Source organism: Lagopus leucura, unplaced genomic scaffold (genome assembly GCF_019238085.1).
Source record: "Lagopus leucura isolate 7727_CA_CO unplaced genomic scaffold, USGS_WTPT01 Super-Scaffold_73, whole genome shotgun sequence".
Lineage (NCBI taxonomy): Eukaryota > Metazoa > Chordata > Aves > Galliformes > Phasianidae > Lagopus > Lagopus leucura.
The window spans coordinates 79,565,401-79,590,627 of NW_024962252.1; the positions used below are offsets into that span (position 1 = coordinate 79,565,401).

The 25,227-nt window shown below is 35.2% G+C and overlaps 1 protein-coding gene across 1 annotated transcript in view; it reads right to left on the bottom strand.

Annotated features, from left to right (window-relative positions):
• MTA3 (metastasis associated 1 family member 3) overlaps window positions 1-25,227 on the bottom strand; it is a 122,249-nt gene that overhangs the window by 15,567 nt on the left and 81,455 nt on the right. Inside the window, exons 15-18 of the mRNA XM_042893279.1 lie at window positions 23,677-23,763; window positions 19,051-19,197; window positions 11,691-11,722; window positions 4,727-4,881 (exon numbers count right to left, since the gene is read on the bottom strand). Coding sequence (XP_042749213.1) covers window positions 4,727-4,881; window positions 11,691-11,722; window positions 19,051-19,197; window positions 23,677-23,763 — 421 coding nt within the window. The remainder of the gene's footprint in view (window positions 1-4,726; window positions 4,882-11,690; window positions 11,723-19,050; window positions 19,198-23,676; window positions 23,764-25,227) is intronic.

Sequence of the window (25,227 nt, forward strand, 5' to 3'; positions counted from 1 at the left end):
TTGGAAGGAGATGGGACAATGGCAAGTTATTAGCAACTTGTAATATAACAAGGGTTTGGTTCACTTAAGTTTAGGATTTACACTGATAGAACTACAGTGCATTGATTGCTAGCAGGAAATGCCAGAGCACCAGAATTAGTCTTCCCCACTTCTGCAAAAGAACAAGGCAATTGATGGCAAAAGCAAGATACAATATTTTGCTGAATATAGTTTGTGAGCACCACATTCTTTTTTTTTTTTTTCTTTTTTTTCCAACATGCAACTTTAGCTTTAAGCTTTTGTGTGTGCTATGAGACATGCATAAGTAAAAATGAGTGCTATTAGGTAATTATCATAAACACCTTACATAGTAACTCAAAAAAATCAAGGGAAGCTTGTTTGTTAGAGAGGAAGAACATGATGTGAAGAATATGAAAATTGCCTATATAATGCTGGCACAGAGATGCCTCTTAAGCCATTTTATCAGCAAAAAGGAAGCAATGTCTGCTGGTAACAGCTAAAGATCACATTCTAATTTTAACAGTTGCAGTTAACTCATTCCCAATGGAGTTGCACTTACCGTGAGAAGGTTTCTAACTGCTTCAGCGCTGAAAGGAAACAAGCATTGAGTCATTCAACTGTGTTTCTATATGCAAATATGCTTCTTGGCCCATGAAGGGAAAGCATATGGAATCTGCAGCTATAACCCTTCCAGTCAAACCTTTCCAGACATTTCTTATAATGCAAATGCTGAAAAAAATGTCATTTTCCACACAATATTTTAGCTGTCCCTGTACAAATATAATTGACAGCACACACACATGTTCTATTAATGGACAGAGTGTTATGTATAGAAACATATTGCATACCTAGAACTGGTAAGAAAAATAAAAATCTACAGATACTAGTTTTATTTACAAATTGTCATATGTAACGCAACAGATATTAAGCTGATATATTACATTCTCGTTAAGTTTCACTAGACCACATAAGAATTTTCCCAATTACTATATAAGACCCAGAATGGTAATTCATTACAAAGAATTTAATTTCACACACTGTAGCCATTTTTTGCATTAACCTCTAACAGAGCCTACAATAGAATCTACATTACAGCTAGTCAACAAAATGGAAATAAAACTCAGAAAGATTCCTTACGGCAAAGGTGATTTAGTACAATGATCTGAATAAAATTCTTTATAGTTATGAGACTACTCTCTGATCTCAATTATACACATAGGGGTAGGACAATCCCAGCAGCTAATATCAAACTATATTAAAAGGAAATAAGTAGAGTCCTTTGGTGGGTAGTGATGAATATAAGGCTCTTTAAAGAGTGATTTTTCAGTGAATCATGTAAATAGATTTGCACTTTAGAATAAAAACTTGAGCGAGTTATTTTAGAGTAGGAAATCAGAATTTCTTTTTCATTCAGGAAGTGAATGAATAAAGAAAAATGTGAAAATATTAAATTCATTAAAGTTCAACATAAAATCGTGATGAAACTTTACGGTAAGTGCTTTTGAACTGTTACCTACTTCTCACCTAGATTAATTCCTGCTTTGATTGTGTGACTGAACACAGATGTTGAAATCCCAAGTAAGCTGAACTCACGCAGGTGTCAGAAGTGCCTAATAGGCATTCAGGTCGTGGTCTTAAAATTCTAGGATAATTCCAAGGATTGCCTTGGAAAAATTAGACTAGTTGTAATTTCTATAATTACTTTCCGTGCTCTGAATACTTAGAACCCTACTCATCTATCACTACCAATACCCTGGAATCTGAACAATCTGACATACAGTATTGAACTTTAGAGAAATATGATTGGAGCTTTAATTCAGAGGTGGGAAGAATGATAATAATTTCTTTTAAAATATCATTTAACATAAAAGTATAGGCATAAAAACATACTCAACTTAGCTACTGAAAGACAATAATGTTTTGAATGCTTATGTTATACATCTTTGGCTTGGTTACAATGAAATCAAGTGGCACCTCATTTAGTTTAGAAGCATTACTGTGGTATAATTTTTTAGCTAAATGTCTAAGAATACCTAGACTTACTGCTGGAGGTTTTATAGAAATATGTACCTTAAACCTTAATTCACTGCACAAGCAAAAATATTTTTGGACAGAAATGAAAACTGTTATGTACCATCCAATTCAAACATTATACTGAAAAAATATTGTAATTAGCATATGTCTTTCTCACATGTATTTTTAACAAATACACATGATAATACATACAGGACTCTGATGCAGAAAAATAGGGAAACATGCCTTAAAAAACAAGTTGGTATCTCGACTCAAATGTGATTATTTTTTTCTGAACTGAGCAATCAGCACATTTTTTAATGGCTGCAAACTGGCAAGTGAAGTATTTTCCTTTTTCATTCTATGGTAGGACTGGGTAAATTGTGTTTTGTTTTCACAGTCATCTCCTCCATACATAAAATATCTTTTCCCATTGCCATTGTGTGCATTCAACTATGTCATAGCCATGCTCAACTGTATGAACTCCTATCACAAGACAGGTCAATTGTTAGAGACCAATGCCTATTTCATCTTCTCTCCCAAGGAGCAGAACATTTAATAGCTGTCTGGAAAATCAGTACACTATTAGCAGCAGGACCAGGTAGGGCTTTCCACTTCAAGTTACAAAGGCCAGAGGCCAATGAAAGCCAAGAATAGAATGAGCTACACTATATCTCTTTCAAATAATCTTAGAATAAGGGTGAAAGGAATCTAAAAAAACAAAGGAAAAAGTTAGGAAGGAGAAAACATCCCTGGAGTTATGGAAGGAATCAACTGGAAAAAAATTTAAAAAAATAATAAAAAAAAAATAATAAAAAAAGGAAAAAAGAAAAGAAAAGAAAAAAAAAAAGGAAAAGGAAAAGACTTGCAAGAGAAAAGGAACAATCTCACATGAAATGGAGTTTCAAGGGATAGAAGTTGCTGTCTCACACTAATTACAATTTTGAATGTTGCACTGTGTTGTGGCTGAGGTACTATTACTCCTGGTGTGCTGATACCACGGAAGGAAGGTAAGTGCCTGTGTACTTGTGCTAGACCTACAGCATTAGGTCTTATCAGACTGGAGAAAACCATCCAGGAGTGGCTCAACCAATGCAAGTTCTTGAGCACTGCCTGCTGCACTTCTTTTAGTGATGCACTTTTAGACGCTAGTTTTTTTGAAGGACAATCACTGAGGTTATATTCCCCTCTGATCCCCATACAAGGGCCTTTCAAATGCCATTCAAATCATTAAAAAAGTAAAGAAAACAGCAGATAGAGTCACAACATCTAAACTCCTGTTTGTCCATCATCATCAATGCAGAGTTGGAGACGGCACATGTTCTGCTTCACTCAGAACACAGGTAGAACTCAGTTCTACCTCAGCCCTGGCAAGGAATGGCCTCTGCAACCATGGAGATGGAGAGGGATATTTGAGCAGACATAGCTATCTCAGATGAGTGTTTTTGCAAAGGTAAGACTCATATCATTATAGTTCAATCACTTAGAATTTAAACATCTAAACTAGCTGTCTGGGCTACATCTAAGATCAGTTGGGAGACATAGCTACTGTCAGCACAGGACTCATATTTTTTGACAGGCACCTCTCTATAATAAAAGGGAATAAAAGCATTTAAAACTTCTAAACCAGTTGGTGGCTTAGGTTACCTGTCACATTTTGGTGATATACTCACTAGGGACTTGTTTGATAGTGGCTGTACACACTGAGCAGTATCAGACAAGCACTGAATTTTATCACTGAGGTAGACATCAGAAGCCTAAGAGCTTATCATTCTCCTACTGTTATCACCGAATTCCTGAACCTCTCATGCAAAAGAAAATGGAGTACAATGTTTAAATTATCTTGAAATAACCACCAAATTACCACATATGAATATCTACCATAAACCAAATTAAATATGTGTATTTTTCTTGGTTAGCTCTACATTTACATATATTATCCTACTCTTATTTTATTATTAACATTTTTTCTTTGATTGATAGCCTTTCTAGGCCTGTGAAATAATCACAGAATTGAAGATCAGTCTGATGTTACTTGCCCTAATAATCCCCTTGCTTAAAAGCTAAGGAAGATTTTAAAGTGCTTCTAAATAAGAAATCCAGCTTACAAAAATAACACTAACTTCTTCTCATAGGTTGAGTTTAAAACTGGGAAAGGACAGATCTTAGCAGAGGAAAAAAAAAAAAAAAAAAAAAGAATAGAGGAGCTTCCACAAGCAATCCTGTGATATCAAACTCTTCTGGGAAAAGTAAGCGTTAATTAAATTTTACCAATTAATTTGGAAATGACAGACTGAAGAAGATTGTTACCTTAGTTGGAAATGAATTAATATTCCAGAAAAGACACTGACTGCTATATATTTCTCTCTTCTGTGTTATGTATTTTTCCTAGTTCTGAAAATTTTAGTGTAGCCTCCATTGTGGAGACTCATGCACTTTGCTGCGTGATCAGCCACAAACTTCATTGTATTTGAACTACAATTAATAACACTTAAAAAGTTCTAACCTCTGCCACATAAAGTATAAGACTGAAAAAGTGAAACACCGATAAAGTTAATAAGCGAGAGATGAAAATTGGGTGTACACTTTGATATAACGTGGCTCTTCACTGTAACACAACCTCAAATAATGACAAAAACTGTTATTCAAATAGCGAATCAATAACATGTATGCAGTTAAGCCTCTTTCCCTGCTTCAATTTCATTTCTCTTACCTGGTCTCTTCCGTGGCTATAAAGAAACCATCATCTGAAGCATCAAGCCAATTTTGCCGCTGTCTCTTTATCACTGGAATGGCGCTTGTCTTAATGGTACTTGCACTGGCTTGCAAGGCCTTACCATTAGTTATATGAACACGGGGAGCAGCATGCTGAAATCATAACAAAAAAAGAAAAAAAAAAAAAAAGAAAGATATTTGCCAGGGAACAAGAATAGTTCTCTTAACTGATTCTGCTGTAAAGGGCAGCCTACACACACTGTCATTCTCAAAAAAACAGCTAACTTTTCTCAAACAAGTACCTACCAATTAGATAACATCTCCTGATCATCTGTGCACAGTGACATGTTTTAGCCACAGAACTGAAAGCTTTTTAAAACCCACTTGTAAAAGGAGAAGCAAAGCATGAATTAATGTCATGAACCAAGCAAGTTTGCAACAGAATTCTGTTGATTTTGGGAGCAAATTCATTTTGCAAATTTTTCTGATCAAAACTCAGTATCCCAACCAATTATTCGTTTTTTGATCTGAGTACTGCATTAATCCAATAAACAATAAAAAAATCCACATTTCTCACTTTATAGCTCCTTAATGTATCTGGCTTTATTTTAAATAAAAATCACTATATGGGACAAGAACCCTGGTACTGCTGTAAAAATTTTTTACATCATCTAGGCAGTTGCCATAGTTCGTCAGCTGACCCACCAGTCATTATATATATTCTAGAGCTGACTGCAAAAATTCTACCTTCATTTTAACACAGATAACATTAAACATAAAATGGAACATTGATCCATCGCTACATGTTGGACTAATAGTTTAGCAAGATTTAGATACAACAGGTGTTGTCTCAGAAGGCTGCCTTCTGATATGCATGCAAGTAGAGAGCGCAAGTGTTCTCTGCACTGTCTATAAGAAACATTTTGGAGGAAAATTCCATGACGAGTGCATTAATTCTTGAATTTAGAGTCTTGTTTGCTGCGCAACCAGTTGTCAGTAGGATTAAGTAATTGCAGTATTTGATAAAAATAGACATGTTAGAAGACATATGAATTCGAAAGTTTTGCTTATTTTATGCCACATGGATTCAGCATCATGTTCCCTTAGGAAAAAGTATTATTTCTTGCTGAAATAATCCAAGTATTCCTCATTACTGATTGTATTTTTGTCTTTCTGTGTAATGTTCACAAAACGTGCCCAATTCTGTGCACTCATGGGAGTAGCCTCTAATTAAGGGGAAAAAGTCTGCAGTCCTTCAGAAAAGAAGGTGCTGATAACATGTACAAAGTTTGGCAGAACACATGAAGCTGATCTCTGAAATCATGCCCACAAAAATGTAACAGCCAAATATTACACTTATATTTAATGTATTTCATTCCCACTGTGCCACAATTTTTGACACACCCCAATCCAGACCACTTACTCCCTATAATAGGACAAATTTTATTCATTTGAGCACAAATTCCAGGATTCATTACTTTAGTGTAACAAACTGAACAATCACCTCTAAGTTTTCTTAGATGCAATGGGGAAAGCAACAACTTAAGTGAGTCACAGATAATTCTTTCTTTGAACAAAATTATATACCTTTGCCTTAGAGACAAAGAAGGTTTGTGGTGAATTTAGCTGCTGTTGCACACAGGGCGACAAATCTTCCCTTGTAGGCCCTCTAATATTTGCCTAAATTTTTCCAGGTTTTCATTCACTGTCTAGACTGCAGTTTGATTTTCACATTTTGTTGTGTTGGCTTTGGTGGGGAGAAACAAGCAATGAAAATGCTGCTAGAAGTAATTCAGCTGTTATTTACAATAAAGTTAGGATAAAATACATAGTTTGGATAAATTTAAAAATCCAAGTTATTTAACTGATGATGTCTTAGTGCACAAAATGGATACTGCTCAAAAAGTGAGCAACAATTCATGCATAGAAAATGCAGTCATACAGCCCAGATGTACTGATTTCACACTGTATTCAAAGTGATTATTTTTACCTGGCAGTGAGCAGTGCCACACATTACAGAGGACCATTCAAGGGATTGAAGAGCAATTTTTTTTTGCTTCCCCAGACAGAAACAAGTTTAAGTTCTCACACAAAATGGTTAGTATCTTTTCCTTTCTAATATGCCACTGAATGTTTTCTTCACTTAAGTCACTCATAAACATGCAAAGTATGTTCAGGAATCATGCAACATACAAGAAGTGCATTTCCTACAGCAAAAACTTTGTAAAACAATTAAGCCTTATAGAAAAATTATGGTTTTTTTTTTCATAATACTTTTTCCGTGGTAAAGACGGATGTCAATGCTAGTCCTGCACTGGTTTGTTTTTTTTCCCATTTCTCAGAATCTAATTCTTATTCCAGGCAAGATATAGTATTACAGAAAATAGTGCAAAGGTTACAATATCGTCTCCTCTCTCTCACATCATAATGATTATTGTTTTTCCTTGTATTTCTCTTCTCCATGAGTCCTTTCAATTTATTCAGAGAAATTAATTATGCTTTGCTTAAAGACCAGTCTGTGTGCAGGGGACCACATTATCTTCAATTTCCAGTTAATAGGAACAACTGAACTTCTCAAACAATTTAAAAGTAGAAAAATCAGTTCAATTAGTTCCTCTAAAAAAATATATATTTACCGTTGTGTATTAAAATGAGCTTTCAGTGAAATGGTCATACTGACAATACCCAGAGCAAACAGACCTTTCATACTAAGTACTTAAATGCTTTTTCTTTTTCATTTTTTTTTCTTTTTTGTTTTTTTTTTTTTTCCTCCATGTTTCTCTTTTTTGTTTTTCTCTCTGAGCATACACCATTGTAGAAGGATTATGGAAGCCTCAAGAATATTGCTAGCACTGCCACAGGATCTCTACTCAGTCAAACACCACGCACACAGAATGCTATGATAATTTCATTGTAATGCTATTGTGTGCAACTTTGGCATTTTGATTTTGAGTATTTACTAATAAGCTGTGCTGCCATTTTCAACAAATCGCAGGTATGTTGAGTCCACATAACAGAAAACTGTTCCACACCCCAAAGACACTATGAGAAAACTTCTGAGAGCAACTGGAAGAGAAACACAAAGCACAAGAAGGTGTGGTTTGGGCAAAGCCTCCTAGGGGTAAACTGAGGAAATAAATGTTTAGAGTCTGCCCATGTGTCACAACAAATAACTCCTTGAAACACATTTCTGAGCTCAAGTGAGATGCCTAGAAAGGCACCTCCACACCACAGTTTGATGTTAGGCCCAATAGAGAAAAGTGTCCTGATCATGTAATGTTTCAGTGCGTTAATAAATGCACGCACTGAAGTTTTGGTGAGAAAACAAAGCTCTCACCAGTCAGCCTTACAACCCAAGCAGGGAATAAAAAATCCCCATCACAACTTTAAGGCAACAATGGTGCATTCAATAAGGATTGGAGCACAGAGTGATCTCTTGTAAAAGTTTCACCTGCCAGGAAGGAGGTTTCCATGCTGAGGACTCTAAGACGTTCTCAGAGGCTTCTGAAAACAAGTCATCTTCTGAAGGTGTTCAGCAAGTCTCCAATGATGAGTTTATAGGATGATCATGTGTTTGTCACAGCAGCTTCACAGTGCCATCTGTCCCCCACTACAACATTTCTGCAGGGGTGCTATTCTCTGGTATTTAATCCACACGCAGGCAGGTATGCAGCTCCGTTTTTGACAGCTGCTTGCAAGTGCTGCTAATCAGCACCCACCTGGCAGGGACATGACTTTCCCATTTGTGTACACAACTCTTCATTTCCTAATGAGCGCAAGTGAGGCACCTCCAATTCTCAGTGAACGCAATACTCTTTTTCACACAGAAGATACATTAAAAAAGTGTTTGAAGTAAGCACATAACACCAGCAGGCACTATAAGCGTAATGTAAAAATTAATGAGGAATGTCTATGCTGGCTGTGACTGAAAAAATGTTTACCTGGATTATCGTAAAATCCTAATTGGCTTTGAATTTTTCATACCAAACTCTCTTCCCATACTGAAAGGACATTTTTCCATGGCCTAAATCAGTGGGTTTTGTTTGTGGTTTACATTTTTTCTCATATAAATTTTTTTCTCAAACAAAAACCAACGGTAAGATAAGATCTCTAAACAAAGAAAAAAAATCACCAGAGGAAATCACATGTGCCCAACATGATTGGCAGTAATTCATAGTAATTGCTTCAATTTATTTAATTGACCTAATTATACAAGATATCATGTAAACCACATCTAGACACTGAGTTTAAATTAGGTATTGAATTTTCTAAATTATTATTTTTTTTGCCACATCTAAGCAGTTCTTATCTGCTCAGGCATTATCCCTCTCAAAAGAATCAAGGTTTGGAGCTGGTTTAGCTTACTTAGGGAGACTTGTGACAAATGCAAAAATTACAAAACATGTTTACATGGATTCACTTCTGGTATAGAACTTCATTCAAGAAACCTGAAGGCTATTAAAAGTAATCAAAACAATAGATCATATGCAAGAAATTAAACAAATAGTGTACAGTATCATTTTGAACATTCTGATTGCTACTTGGTCTTCAACAAAATACCTGGACTGGAATTAATTCTGAAAATCGTAGTCAATGACTTCTGTGCAAGAAGACTAAAAAAAGGCTTACTTTCCAAAGAAGCCAGGCTAAACTACTACCATGTTCATAGCATTTAACAGAATTTACACAAAAGCTATGTAACCTCTGAATAAACCACATCGTTAAATGCAGCACTTTGAAGTAAGTATTTATATAGATCAATTTAGTAATGAAAAACCATCCCAGCCACCTATTCACAGAATAACAAGAAATCTGTTTTATACTTAAAATGGAGAAGATACTCCCCTCACACAAAAACACACCCCTTGGCAGTTTTCTAGGTTTTTTATTTTTATGAGCAAGAATCTGAAATAAACAATAGGGGACAATACTGTACTTGAATGCACAATTCTTGAGTTTTAAAAATTGAAGACATACATAGTGTTCTCAGAAAAACTATGTGCTCTTTTACATAGCAATGTACAATCTATTCCACATTGGCTTTCATTTAAACACAAATCTGAAACTTCAGAGAAAAGATCAGATTTAATGTCTTACTTACACCATTTTTTCTCTCATTCTGTTTGATTAAATATTATGCTTAATTTTGTATCTGTTAGAAAATTAGCTATAATCAGTCCGAACAAGTGGACTTAATTTCAAAGTAATTTATTTATTGCAGTACTCATTCAAAAATGGACATCAACAGCATAGCTTCACTTTCTCTGTGTTGAATAGACACTCTCATACTGCTTCTAATGAGCTGAATAATGTATTTTCTGGCTTTAGTGATATTATCTTCCTACTGAGTGGTAAGAAATTTTCCATTGCACATTCAGTTATTTTATTAGAGAAGAGTGGGCACTGTGATAGCCTTTTGACACTGTCCAATTAGCGTTCTTATTTTTAATTGCACTTCTATTTATTTAAGTGCAATGGACAACTACAGCATTGCTTTGGTTGCACAGCATTAGTCTGAAAGGTCTGAGTTCTCAGCAAGGAGGTCTGGGGAGGCTCAGAATGCAAGAAGGTTGAGAACTCAAGTTATTCAAAAACCTCTCACTGCTTCAAATGCTTGGCCATATTTTATGTAAGGACACACTTGTACAGGAAAAGAACATTTCTTTGGTTAAGTTCTTACAGCTGTTTTGATACACTGAAGAGACAAACTGTCAAAATATGTGTTATCTTCGGAGGAAAATTAACAGGGGAAAAAATTACAGGGAAATGAAGAATGTTCTTTTCAACAGTCTCTTAACCTTTAGCTCTTTTTCTGACATCAATGCAAAATTTGAAAAAATACTGAAAAAATTTTCAATCCCTTTCAACATGTTATAGCACAGAAATTCTACTGGTTAAACTTCTTATGTGGAAACAAGTCTACTTCAATACAATTAATCACAGCAAGGATTATGTCACACCCAGTAGAAAAACAAAATATTGCTTTTCAGATTTCTCCAGTGCTTTGAATTTTTGTGGTCTGTAGTCTTAACCAGTTTATTACCTATTAGCATTAGAATATTAATGGTTATTGGTGATAAAGGCAATGAATTACATTTACCCTTTCCTCTGTGTTGAATCAAGTTTCCGTGTGGGAATTCACATGTCCCACAAATGCCGCACATGTCTAAGAAGTAATTATTTTAAATGAACACTGAAAACCATAGGAGTGACAACAAAGGCTCTAGTGACATCATGTTTTTTTTCCAGGTTGTTTTAAAATGTAAAAAGTCTGCTTCAAAAAATTAGTCTTTTTCTGAAGTGAATAGCTCTGACCCCAAATCCCTGCTAGATAGGCATATCCTACTCAGTCTTCTCCTTTAACTTTTGTTCAGTCCTTATCTAACTTTTATTAGGAGGCTGAAAGAGACTAATAAAATGTCTCACTCTATAAAAAAAAACAAGACAGACATGAAATCAATGACATTTTCATGCACAAAACTTTTTAATCTAACTTTTTAGAAGTTTATCAGTCAGTTTAAGTGCTTCCCTGTCCCTGGAACACAAACTATCAAACTCAAGATAAAGTCAGAAACCAACCTCACAGAAATGCGATACAAGACATTACTCAACATCTTTTCAACTTTAAACATTCTCTGTTGTGATATATACATACAGTGTAAGAGATTTAATCGACTTCAATTTGACATAATTGAAAAAAATCTCTTAAACACATAATACCAGAATTGTAATTGGATATTCATATATCTAATTGCCAGCACTGCAATTTCTTAAACTATTCACCCTACATCAAATTTTCCCCAAAATTTCCCATGAAATGACTCACTTAAACTCAACAGTGATAGTGGACTTTATATGAAAACTTGCTAACAAGCTGACCAAAGCTACCATACCTACTTTGTGTTCAAAGGACAAATCATTTCTATAGATTGATCTATACCTAAAACTTCCTTTATGCTTACCATTATTGTTCTTGTAGAGTGGCTGGATGATTCTGGAAAACAGAAGAACCACAGTGCATTAGAGTATTGTCTTCACTCATAAAAATCTTATTTTCTTGCATTCACCCTGAAATATAAGATGTTTCTGCATGGCTAGGAGCATATCAGAAATGCAGGGACTGGGAAGATGTCTCATGAAAAAAACATGAGAATCATCACTGAAAATACATAGCAGATAAAAGTATACTATTCCATGCACTCATTATTATCTATTCTTAATTGTCCTCTTCTGCAAGAAAATGAAAAAATAGAATTCATATTTCACATCTGAAAATTTTTTTCTATGTTGCTTTTAAATTGTGGCATCATTTTTCATGAATGATTAGCATTGTAGAAAAAATACAAACAGTAATAATTCCATAACTATTCCCATTTTGAAAAGCTCTATGAAACTACATTGTCCTTTACATGAGAATTTTCATGGATTTTTACTTTAAATGGCAGAAGGAGATTGAGAATTATAACATTCAGAAATTTTAAAATTACTATCTCATATATGATAAATTACAAGACAGTCAATCAAACACACACATTTGCATAATACTGCTGAGAAATCATGACCAGGCCAATAGCCAACACAGACTTCATCCTGCTATTTAACTTACAGTACATTTCCTTTGTTGCTGTTGTTTTTACTTTTCCCACCAGGGACAGAAGACTTGTCCTTTGTGGCGTTACAATACTATAGGTACTACCTCACAACTATGCTCTTCCTAGTAGAGTAGAGTGAAGAAACCCATGATATGTGCAATTCATATCTTTACAGTGAAGTTATTTTTGTTATTACAAGTTTACTTACTGTTTTGACATTACAGCCAAATAACATTTGAGGAATGTTCCTGAGAAAACCCCGCGATTACCTTTGTGGAAGGAAATAACTCTTGAGAAAGGACTCACTATTTTTGCAAGCCCAACTTCCCAGAAACCAAAACAAAACCAAAACAAAAGCAACAATGATACAACCTAAAAGAGCACATCTCCATTTCCTCAAATGCTAAAAATCAGGTTAAACAAAAAGAATGTGGTTTCTTCTCTCTTGAAATACAAAGATGTGTTGCAGAGCAACACATCTCCACTCGTTCACAATCAGACTGAAACGAACTAACTAAAGCACATACTTCCTATATTCAGATTCTCCAGAAATAAGAATATCTTCACTCTTTTTCAGAGGTACTGTCCTTTTGACACAGATTTATATGCTCAGTTCTATAAAGACATACTTAGTCATGATTCTACTACCAATGTTCCAGAACAATATCCTCTTTGATATTAATTGATATTAATACCAATATTGATATTGATATGAACTGGGGACTGCAACATGTAACATCAGAATGGACTTGGAGGTTGTTAAAAGTATTTTTCAACAATATGTTTACACACTTAATACAATGCCAACAGCTGTTGATGCTGGGATTTTAGCATTCTGATAACCTATTAATAATCAAGCAAAGAACTAAAGAAAGACCTGCTACACATGCAGAGTGTTTACACTATCTAGGTAAGAATCATTTTTTGCTATATTTTTTTTTATAAAGTGCTGCAGATACTGAAATAGAATCTCAGTTGTGAAACACCTTCTAGCCTTCTAGAAAGACTTGAGTAGATTTATAAATAAAAAAGTTACTGAAAGATCTCTTTAAGAAGTAGATGTAGACAAAAGATTCTAGATCTAGCAAAGGCTACTTAATAAAGTACTATTGTTACACAATTTAAACTGTCACATACTCTGTTAACTAAATATTCTTTGAACTAAAAAAAATGATGCCCTTATATAAACCTTTCCCTCTAAATAAGCTTTATCATTGCCTTGTTATTGCATATAACCTTAAACTAAGAATTAATTTGAATTTATTTAAGGATGACTCTTTGTCTTCCAAGATCAAAATCTGAAACACTAGAGAGAGAATACACAGACAAGAAAAGCAAAAGAATACAGAAACATACAAATGTATCAAAAAGTATCTTCCCCAGATGAGGAACTTTCCAGTTAAACTGCTTAAGCAGTTTTTTGAAGGTGCCTTCCATATTACACTATGCAATAAAGTAGAACTTGTACACTGCAATCATAGCTTACAATAAATAATGAATCCACTTGGCAGTAATCATACACAGAATTACTAAGTACAAACTTCAGATCTCAAACCCAGTGCATGTAATTTGTGAGGTAATTGTGCTCCTAACCCTATTAACCAACAGACAGGTTCTGTCTTTCTGCAACTTTAATTCTTTAAAACTCTACCACAGGGAAGTAAGCAGAATCTAATTCCTGGAATGACCACCTGCATTGTTTTGTGAGCTAATTTGATTATAAAGTTGTTCTAATTGTTTACTGTTTTAAGAGCTGGTTTATTCTGCCAATTACAAAAGATTGCATTACTGTGAAATAATGCCTACACCTTATCTATATGTATAAAATAAATTCTTATTCAGCAGCAGAAAGTGGGGACAGCTCAGGGGGGCACCTCACTGTGAAATATCCTCAGCTCCCTCTGTGATCCCATTTAGCTTGCTCATTCTACTCAACTGCCAGTTTCAGAATTTCCTTAGTCCAACAAGATGGAAGCAACATACAGAATGCTCAAAGTGAGGCATCAAGGCTTGAATGCTAACCTATTTTGAAATTCTCAGAACTGAATGTAAGTAACGAAGACTTACAAATAAAGTATTTCATATCTTCATATAAATAAAAGCTCTGAGTCATATATAAGTTGGGAAATAACAAAGAGTTGTAAATGACTCTTTCACTGATGACTCTGCTTGCCCAACAAATGGCAGTAACATTAGAGAAATACCCACATCCCCAGAGATATCTACTTCCTGTACTCACATTTCCATGTAGACAAGTATTTAAAAACTTTTACTAGTTACAGCAAAGATCAAAACTAGCCCACACATTTCCATGGTAAATTTCAGAGAAGAAAAATCTGGCTTTAAAACAATGAATAGCATTTGCATCTCACTTTTCAGAAAAATGGGTGCACAGTACAATATTAACTGCATGTTTTGTTTCAGCACAGGAGAAACAGTTGCAGAAGATTCACACAATAGCTTATCCCATCTCATTTCTTCTCTTTCAGTTTCAAATGACTGGTATATAAAATGAAGTTTAAATCAATTTATGTAGGCATATGGTTTATTAATGTGAAGAATACATACGGAAAAAAAAAGGTTTTATTTTTAAAATGAATGGAGTATCTGATGTTTTTCAATATGCATTCGATGGTTGTAATCTGCCACCTTGGTAGAACTTCTCTATCTTTACCAAAACTAATATTGTGATAACAAAAAAAGCAGACACCATAGTGAAAAGGCATCTCTCTCTGCTGAGACATTCAATCCAACAGTGAAAATACTTTTTTCCTAACATAACTTCACACAGAGTTATACGAAATAAACTCCAAGGAAACATGTTATTATTTTTTTTTCTTTTTGAGCAGGAAAGATTTAGTTTCTCTGCTTGTCAGGCTGCTTAGAGTTTCATATATTTGATGGAGAGTCTCAAATTCCCAATAGAAAAAAAAAAACAAACAAACAAACACAAAAACCAGGAGTAAAATATAAGCTTTCTTTCCTTGTTTATCTCTTCAATAGCCAATACTGTTAGTCATAAAGACTGAGAGGGACTGACCAAAATAGCACCTAGGAGAGAAGGTACAATTTTTTTAGGTGTTTCTCACTTCGTCAATTTCTCATGTCACTTCCTTATCTTTCTACAATAGAGATGCATGGTTTCCTACAAAAATGGGCCAATTAAATTTCTTTCTCATTCTTAGATACAGCTGAATCCTTCAGTAATTTATTCCCTGAGGAACTGAAGAATGACTGTTGAAAGAATCCTCTTGAAGCTATCAAGACATCTCAGGCTGAAATACAACATTGAAGGTCTCAAAAGAGAAAAATGGGATCATAGTTGTTGATTAAAATCTCTTCAGCTATGAACAACTTGTACTTCTGCCCTTGAGTAGTGCAATTGGTATCACTGGGTACAGAATAATCTCTATACTCCATCAGTAACTGTATCATCTTGGACATCCTGTGGATATTTGGTTCTGATGCATATAAAAGCAAAGAAACAGTTGTCAGTTGACAGAGGTTACATTAATGTAAAATAACTTTACCTGATCTTTCCAAATATGGAAAATTATCAATACAGATCCTACGAAAACAACATCCTGATGTGAAACACAATTACTTGGATGTGCTGTTGTGCACAGTTAAGCATCTTGTGAGTGAAAGTAATTGTTTGAAATAATTTCAGACACAGTAATTTGAAGATCAGATTCAATACCTACAAAGCACCTCATAGTCACACCTAAGTCTTATAATCATCAACTCCAGTCATAAGATAGGATGCAAGAAACATTCTGCAGTGCTGTGATCTTCTGAAGATATAAATTTCCCCATTTGAAAGAGACTGCCTTCACTACTGAAAACCATTCAAATATCTCATGTTGATTTTCTTTATAGCAGCAATGGAAATTCTGTATCTCAGAGTAGTTTAAAGCGCCAGCATGTGTTTTACATGATGCTGTACATTTTTCCAGAATAGAAAAAAACTCTGATATTTTTCTTTCTATCTTACAGAATGCAAGATTTCCTGTTATTTGAAAACAGACTAAAAGAGCACTTCTCTAAGATCATTCAGAAAAATTCTCCCTCCTACAAGAGAGAACACAAACACCTAGAAGAACTGGGAAAAGAAAAACAGTCTCTGATCACAACCTTATTTTCTGAAAACACCAACAGTCTGTAACAACAGCCATAGTACTATAAATGGCACTTAAGCAGTGTTGTTTCATTCAGGTGTATGAATTACGTGTGGATGCATAGAACTAGAGCTATGTCTCTTAGCCATCTGTGATTGATAATCAGATTTTTAAGCATAAGCCTCCCTGTTTCCAAAAAGAGATAAACGAGCTCCCTCAGTTAACAAGGAATAATGGTCTGAAAATGACACACTCCCTCATCTGTATCAGTTGCACCAGTTTTTTGCAGGAGTCATACATGGGACATGAAAGAGAATCTTGTACTGCATTGGCCATACTGAGGACTTAAGCCAACGTAAGACTTCCCTAAGAAATTGTAATCATGTTCTTATTCAGTCATAACTTACTCAAAAGCATTAAACCATGTATTACTGTTTTTTTCCTCAGTCTTCCCCTTCTCTGTCATAGATTTGTCAGTATGATATCCCGTAAAACTACAGCACTCAACTCACCTGGGCAACACAATTGATTTGAAATATGCTAATCTAAAAATATATTTACAAAGGCCCAGGTTGCATTTACTTGAATACTGCAAATTATAGTGTATCTTAAACAAACATACTTCTATGGCTTAAAAAAATTTCTAATACTGTTCTGGAATAATTCTGGAATCTGCTAATTAATGCAATAAAACCAGAAACGATCAATAGTATTTTGGAAACAAAAAAGCCAAGGGAACCACAACCATTACTGAAAAATGGAAATTAAGATGATCCAAGTGATCATAGCCAGCAATGATCCTAAATAAAAATTATGGTTAAGGTTGATATGTGGCAGAGGATAATAATGCAACTGATTTTATGCTGAAAAAACTGTTAAGAAAACTTGAGGATATGTCAACAAAAGATAAGTTTTGGCCAGTAACTAAGTTTAGTGTTTATTAAATGTGTTTGACTTGGTAGAACAAAGTAGTCTGATGAAAATTATATTTCCATGATCATTGTTTTATCACATCCAGTGTGTCAGAAATTATTTTGCAGTTTGCACTGACTACACTTTGCAAGCTTTTAACTAAAGGGAAAACTAGGACAAGAACCAAAATACTCATTTTCATACAAAAATACACTTCCAAGAGTTCTATTACCTTGTATATATGCTTACTTTATGATTTAATAGAAAATAGATAAGTAGAAATAATTATCTCCTAAAGCAACAATTTACAGCTCTCAATAGTAATTTTTCAAATTAGATTTAGATTAGATTCAAATTGCTTTTATGTGCAAATTGTCTTAACACAGTTATGTATTTGATACAAACTAATCAATGTGGCTAATAACAAGCTTTATAAATATTTTATGTTGAAGAGAACATTCAAAATAAATAGAATAAAAATGTTATGAAGCTCATCTCTTTAAAGGGATATCATCAAAATAATGTTTACCTTGAACTTATTACTATAGCTTTGTTTGCTGTGGAAATGTAGTAAAATCTTTATTTCCAGGTGAAATTCATTCCTCACTCAGAAATTACAAAGCCAGTCCAGTCTAATGGCCAGCATTAGAGGAGAAAAAGCAGCTTTTGTTCCTAATCACATGCAGAAACTATGAGATCAGCACTACAGTACTTCACAATGAACTCCACAGTGAAAATTCTGCTGTGTGAAATGTACTGCATTTATAGCTGTGCCTATTAATGTTGTCATTGTTTTATCACACAGTTGTCACCTTAGTCCATTGAATAGCTTGCGTTGCCATGCATGTTATTTGCCTACCATGTGATGGTTGTTCGCACAGTGAGCAAAGGTCCAAGTGATCCTGTCATACATATATAGTAAATAACCACTTTGTGTCAAAAAATGTAGTGATTTCTAGGTATTGTTAAATGTACAGTAGGTATTTTCACTGCAAGATACAAATGACATTGGCAACGACAGAAAAACACGATTGTTCTGGTAAAATAATGGATTGAGCTTTCCCTCCTGTATTTGGAATAGCATTTCTATTATCTTGTCTAAAAAGAATCTTTCTCATTTCTACCTTGACCTGTGAAACATGAAAACAGAAAGTCACCTCTTTTGTGCTAATCATGTCTCAACAGCCTATTTTCAGAGCCTAACTTCTTTCAGATTTTCTACTTGCAACACCACACAGCAAATAATCTAATTGCTTACAGAAGCTACATTGCACAAGAAGAATTCAAGAAATGCAATGCATTTTAAATAATATTTTTTCAAATAAAAACACAATAAGGCAAAGTAAAGCATTTGCAGCATCTTTCTCTTTTCACTAAATTTGCTTTATCCCTTTCTTATGCTTTTATGTAGAGGTGAAAGATTAGTAAGAAAATTGGTACAAATAGGTTTTGTGAGACATGGCATTAATGGTATTAATGAATACTCACACTCAGTGAATACGCATCACCATTAATTGCATTACGAGTGCTGAAAATATGCTGTCTACACCTTAAATTTCTATGACTGTGCCTTCTTATTTAACATCATTTTTTAAAAACATACACCCTACAGAAAAGTCATAAAACTTTGCTGTTTCAGGTCCAGAGAAAATCGTGCAATTCAGAAATTTAATACGTTTCATTTATACTCCTTTACTTACCATCAAGACCATTATGATGGCTGTAGTTCCTTTTTCCTAAAATACTTAGTGAAGAGTGATTGGAGGGTGCAAGCAGTCGTTTTGTACTTGGACCTTGAAGGCTTGGTGTTGATCTGATTACATTGGGTTTCGCTGCAGGGTGAATCTCTATTTAAGACAAAAGGGAGAGAGAGAGAGAAAGACAGACTTGATTTAAAAAGATTTTACTCTAATTGGCTTACTAAATTTACACTTTAATTTCTAGTGAAACAGAAGTGGGTTTCTTCAGCATGAATGCGTTTATAGGACCTTGAATAACAATTTGAACACGTCTTCATACCTATTATTCTTCCAAATAAGGAAGAATCAATTTAATTTTACATTGCCTGTGTTTACTGCAATGGTGTGAGGTATTCACAAGTGAAGAGATAATAGAGATCAAACTGAAACAGTTCTGTGTTTTCTTTTCCCTCCTCTTTTGGGTTTTGTTTTGGAACTACACACCTACAGATTGTTAGTCAAGGAAACAAAAGCAGCAGTGAAGCCCCCTCAGTATCTTAACTTATCAAAAAATTACTGTCAAAAGAGCAAGCTTTAAGAGATCATCTCAAATACAGGTTGCTAGGTGCAAGGATCAGGGAGAGAGCTACAGCACTACCCCAAAACTGCAACATCATTACCTAGGTACTGCCAGACTTCAATACAGAACCATTATTATGGATTCAAATATTCGGGACCGTCTGAAAGAATTCACACAGGAGGATTATTTCAGAGATGGAAGAAGAAAAGCACATAAAAGGCAGTGAAACTCATCTGCCCAGTGGGATTCAGAGCAGGTAGCTGCTAAGTTTGCCAAAAGCTGGTGCAGTTGTATGGAAATTTCACAGTAAGCTGCCAGATGAAGTTGGCAAAGGCTCTGGGCAGCAGCACTCAATGCCACATGGGCTGCCTGAGGTGTGTGGCCCAGCTGAGACCTGCCACCTGAGTCCGCTGCCAGTCAGAGATGCCCTCTGACAGGGCAGGGAAGGCTTGCCAGCAAATCAGGAGCCAACTACCTGCAGAGTGAGAAAAGATGGTAAAAATCAAAATGAAGTACTTCAGTCGTCCAGGTTTGCACCTGAAAGGTGACCCTTTCTGCTTTTTTTTTTTGTTTATAAAATAAAGCACGTGAGCTGGGAATATGCAACATCTAAAAGGAGGCAGGATGTCTGAGCAGGAGGGCCTTCAGCCTCTGCCATTCATAGCAATTATGCAGGAGAAACCATTGTACAGGAGTCAAAGTCCACCCCGCTAGCACATTTTTTTTCTTCCACGAGTACTACAGCCCAATATGAGTGTGCACCACATGCCCATTCTCACTGCAAACCTTCACACCTACCCACACCAGGAGTCGGGGAGCTCAGCAAAAGGCCTGAGGCAGCCACAATAACCTTAACCTTTAGGCAGAAAAAGGGAGGTGGGAGAGCCAAACAGACTTATTTGTAGAAAGGAGTATGATGGCCAGAGGGAGTCAGGCAGGCTGCATAGTGAGAAAGGGCACTACCAACAAACTTTGCACTGGAAGACTATGGTTAACTTAGTTTTAGTCACAGCATGTAATCTTACTCTTAGAAGTATGAACACTCTTATCCAAGACGTTTCAAGAGGTTCAGATTAAAAAGAGTGGAGCAGGATAACACATTTTTAGTTGTTAGAATGACATTAAAGCCAGGGCTCTGGTAACTGCAAGACAGTCCTGTAAGGCTGCACATGTAAAGGCTAGTTCAATATCTCTGATGTTCCCACTGCTTACTTAAGAGCTTTGATTCTAAAATGCTCATTTTGCAGTCTCTTTCAATTTTCAGAAGGAAACGATTCATATTCAGGGCTAATACCACTAAAATATTGTCTATTTGCAAAAGAGCTCCAGCAGCAAACAAAATAATGCCCAGAGCTGGATCAACAGACTAGAACTCAAACTCCTTCTGTCTACAGTATAAAGGAGATATAACTCTGTACTTCTAGAAAGTGCTAACAGCTGAGAAAGGATGCATTTCCTTCCTTTGACATTTCTTCAGTTTGGAAGTCATTAATCCTCAGTTTGCCATTTAGACTGTCTTTTCTCTTTCTGCAATGAGTAAAGTAGCAGGACCAAGTTTTACAAAAAAACCTTTATTAATCAGTCAGGACCATTTCTCAACAGTTTGAGTCCTTACACCATCTACTCTTATGCTCTACCTATAGACTTGCTTCAAATACTTGCACTTTTAGGGATCTTTTTATTCCTACTGCTATTACCCTTATTCTACTGCCTAGTACTTTTATTCACTGAAAATCTCCTATCCATTTGCAGCTTCTGTTAACTTAGAGAATTAAATGTAACATGCAAATAACCCAAATTATCCCAGTAGCTACGGAACAAATAACCAACTGGCCAAATTCAGATTCTATGATCACTTCTGAAATTAAGATAAAAATGAAATGAGAAGAGAAACAATAGTTCAATTACATATTTTTCAATTACAGGAACCTTTGTTATAAGACTGGCTTGCAGCCCCAAGTAATAGCAATAAAAACTCTAAAAGCTCCCATTTCCACTAATGTCACTGAGGTACTCTATACATATACAAAGCAAGCTAAGAAAATTTGAAGTCTCCTGCTGAGCCACTTAACTAACTAAGCAGCCTGAATTCCATAGGTGCTTAAGCAGTTGGATCTCTCTATCTCTTCTCAGCATGCATCTCTGCTGGAAACTCTAGACTGGTTTTCCTCATAACTGAGAGGAAAAATAGGGCATTTAATTATCTAAGGACTCACTTTAGGAGGGTTTGTTTTGTAAGTACAGTGAAGACTGAAGAGATTACAGGGGATTAACCCCAGGCTCTCTAGAGGACAGAGCTTAGTTTTAATACTTAACCTATTCCACCTGGGGAACCGGTCGCCCTGAAGCAGAAGAGACAAAGGAAGACAGTGACCTAGAATTGTGCAGAGCACTGATATCCTCTCTGCCTCACCAGTAGGGCTCAAAAGAGTTGAGACACAGTTAACAGCATTTCAATAAATGCTTGTGGGTATGGCCTGGAAGGGACTTTAAAATCAAAACAGCTACCTCCTGTGTAAGTTACCATGTGACATTTAACACTAAATTTTAAAATAAATAATGAAAGCACTACTTACTCACTGGAACACACTATTACTTCCCAGTTTTCTCTCCCCACTCAAAAAATGCCATAATCTAGCCATCCTTAGCTAGCTTAGATGTATGCTCAGAACTATGTTGAGTATGCTTCATATCCCTATAAAAGGCATTGCTTGCCTTCTGTTGTATTGAGATGTTTCACTTCTTATCCAAGTGAATTCTAAGTGGATTCTACAGATACCTTGTATATTTTAGCACAAAACCCTCACCTAAGTGCACATAATGCTATCTAACATCATCCATCCATTTACTCCCATTAAATCTACAGACCTGTGCTCCCAGAGCTACTAAGATGATCCCTTTTAGCCTAGACAAAACAATATTAAAAACATACAACATTTCCTAAAATACTCATGCTGTCCTTTCTCCTTCTGGCTGCACAGATGGGGTCAGCCAGATGAGCCATCCCCTCCCTCAACCACAGCTCCTCCCAGTAAGAGGAAACAGCCCTTCTCTCCTCCCTTCTGTACATAAGTAACATAGAACACATGGCAGGGATGCATGTAGGAAGTTAGCACTATCATTTTCCTTAAACTCCAAAGGAGGAAGAATCAAAATTCTGTGACAGTGGATATTAATTTTTCACTATCCTGTTTTTTTGAAGCTTGGATTTTGTTCAACTTGGTGTTCTGGAAGAACAGTCATAATCACATTTATACCCAATTTCTGCTTCAGTAAGTCACAAGACCATTATTGTTTACTTTGTTGTACAACAAACAGCCTCCTGTTGGTTTAAATATTGAGCAGAAATATCTAAAATGAGTTCTAATTCCGTAGAACAGTGATGATACTCTGCAGAATCTCCCCCTGCTTCTGATCAATGGATTGATTTCTGTATTTATATCACGATAAATTAAAAGCCTCTTCGGTATTTCATCTCTTAGATGATAATGTAAATATTTAATTGTCAGTTCCCTAAAAAGAAGATCATTTCCTTTTTTTTTTTTTAAATAACAATTACAATGTCTGGAATTCCTCCTCACTATCTTACGTGAGCATTTCATCCTCTTGGCTCAGTATCAGTATCAATACAATTTGTGTCAAGTTAAAAGAAGGCCAGTGTTTTAGGTTGGCTCAAGTCTGCTCCATCAGAGAATGGGAATTTTGCACATCGATTCAAGATGCACAGAACAGCACACAGAATACTGAACATCTCCCCACTAAGTGCTAACGTTTTCAAACTACCAGACTGTTATTTCCCATTGTAAACTGCATCAGGTTTCACTCTGCCATTTTAAACCAGTATCAGAAGGCCTTTTGCCTTTCCATGATCAATCACAAAATTTTCCAACTGAATGCAGTAGCAGAGTAGCTATGAGTAGCAGACCAGAATATTTATTAATTTATTCACTTTATAGTTTTCTTTTTATTAAAAGCAAAAATCTCTCATTTTATGCATATAGAATTCCTAAGTATCAGTAAATACCAAATAGTCATTTGATTTACTTTATGCTAGAGGAGATACCCACCTAAATACCCAATGATACATGACAGTGGTTTTCTGGTACTTTTGATCTTCAGAGGATTTCCAGCAATTTCATAATGCCGATCTGCATCTGAGAATTTTAAAGAATAAAACTCAGTTTAAACATTTCACCATTACAAATATAATTAGGACACACCAGCCAGTTTCTGACTGACTTTCACCACAAATTTTTGCTTGATTTTCTTTCTTTTTTTTTTTTTTTTCCCCACCAATGCCAACAGTGATAAATAAAAGGTAGGCTATGTCTTCACTTATGTAATTGATTTTTAAATTATTTGAATGTTAATATAAGATCTAAGAGAAATTCCATTTTGCCTACAAAGTCATTTTGGATACAGTAAATTAGGCAAATGAAACACAAATGAAAAAATATAAAATAAAGGCAGATCTGGCTATTAGCAAGAATTTACATTGACTTTTTCACTTTATTGATTTCCACAATTTTTGTCTGGCTCTAATTGGGGTATTACAGAACTTCGAGGCCTTTAATTCTGAAGCCTGAATTCTGTCATGTCTTACTCCCATGGTGTGGTGATTCACATAATCCCACTGTGACCATCATGAAGAGATGAATTTTAAACAAACAAACAAAAAAGAAAACACAAACAGAAAAAAACCTTTACTATAACATCTCAGCAAACTGGTCAATTTGTAACCAAGTATGCATGCCAGAGCTCAAAGGTTTCAAAGACCGTAAACTCCTGAAAATGAAATGAAAATAAGCAGTTCAGTAACTACCTAAATTTGATGCTATGACTACAATTTCACACCTTTAAAGGCACTGAGAATACACAAACAGAGACCTTCTCCATGCCCCAAATACAGAAGCATTATAAAGAAGAGGTTCAGACCTCGGGATTAGAACCTATCAGCCCAAGGCAAAAATCCTCAGGACACCAAGTTTCATTAGTCAGTTTCAGGATTACTGGAATAAGCTTTCTTTTTAAACTCTTTGGAAAGAACGGGTCATCTGTTTTACAAGATCATATAAATAATCCCCATAGAGAGTACACCCAGAACACAGATTTCATACAGAACGACATTCGCGTTTTGATTTTGTAGACCTAGAATTGTCTCACATAGAATTTCTTCTCGCATATACACAAACCCATGTACACGTTGTTTTCTATGCATATCACATGCACACAAATCTGCATTTTCTAACAAGCTTAACAAGAACTAGATATTAAAAATAGTTTATAGTAATTATAATTATACTTTGCATCCACAGTGCATGTTACTAAAATATTCCCGTGTGTTTCAATCCCGCACAGGGGAATGAGTACATTACATACAGTGATTACACCTACATGAAAAGGGTAAGACACTATACAGAACAATTTATCTTTGAGGAAAAACATAACATTTGCCCTCTATACATACTCTATCCAGATCTGTGAAAAAATGTGCAGGTGATGTAACCACATGACAAAGAAGTACATGAGTCTGTTCACAGGTGTTTTAAACCCAGTAGGCAATGCTCAGCTTGTTTTAATGTTATTTTTTCTTAATGTAAGTAACAACATATGCTGTG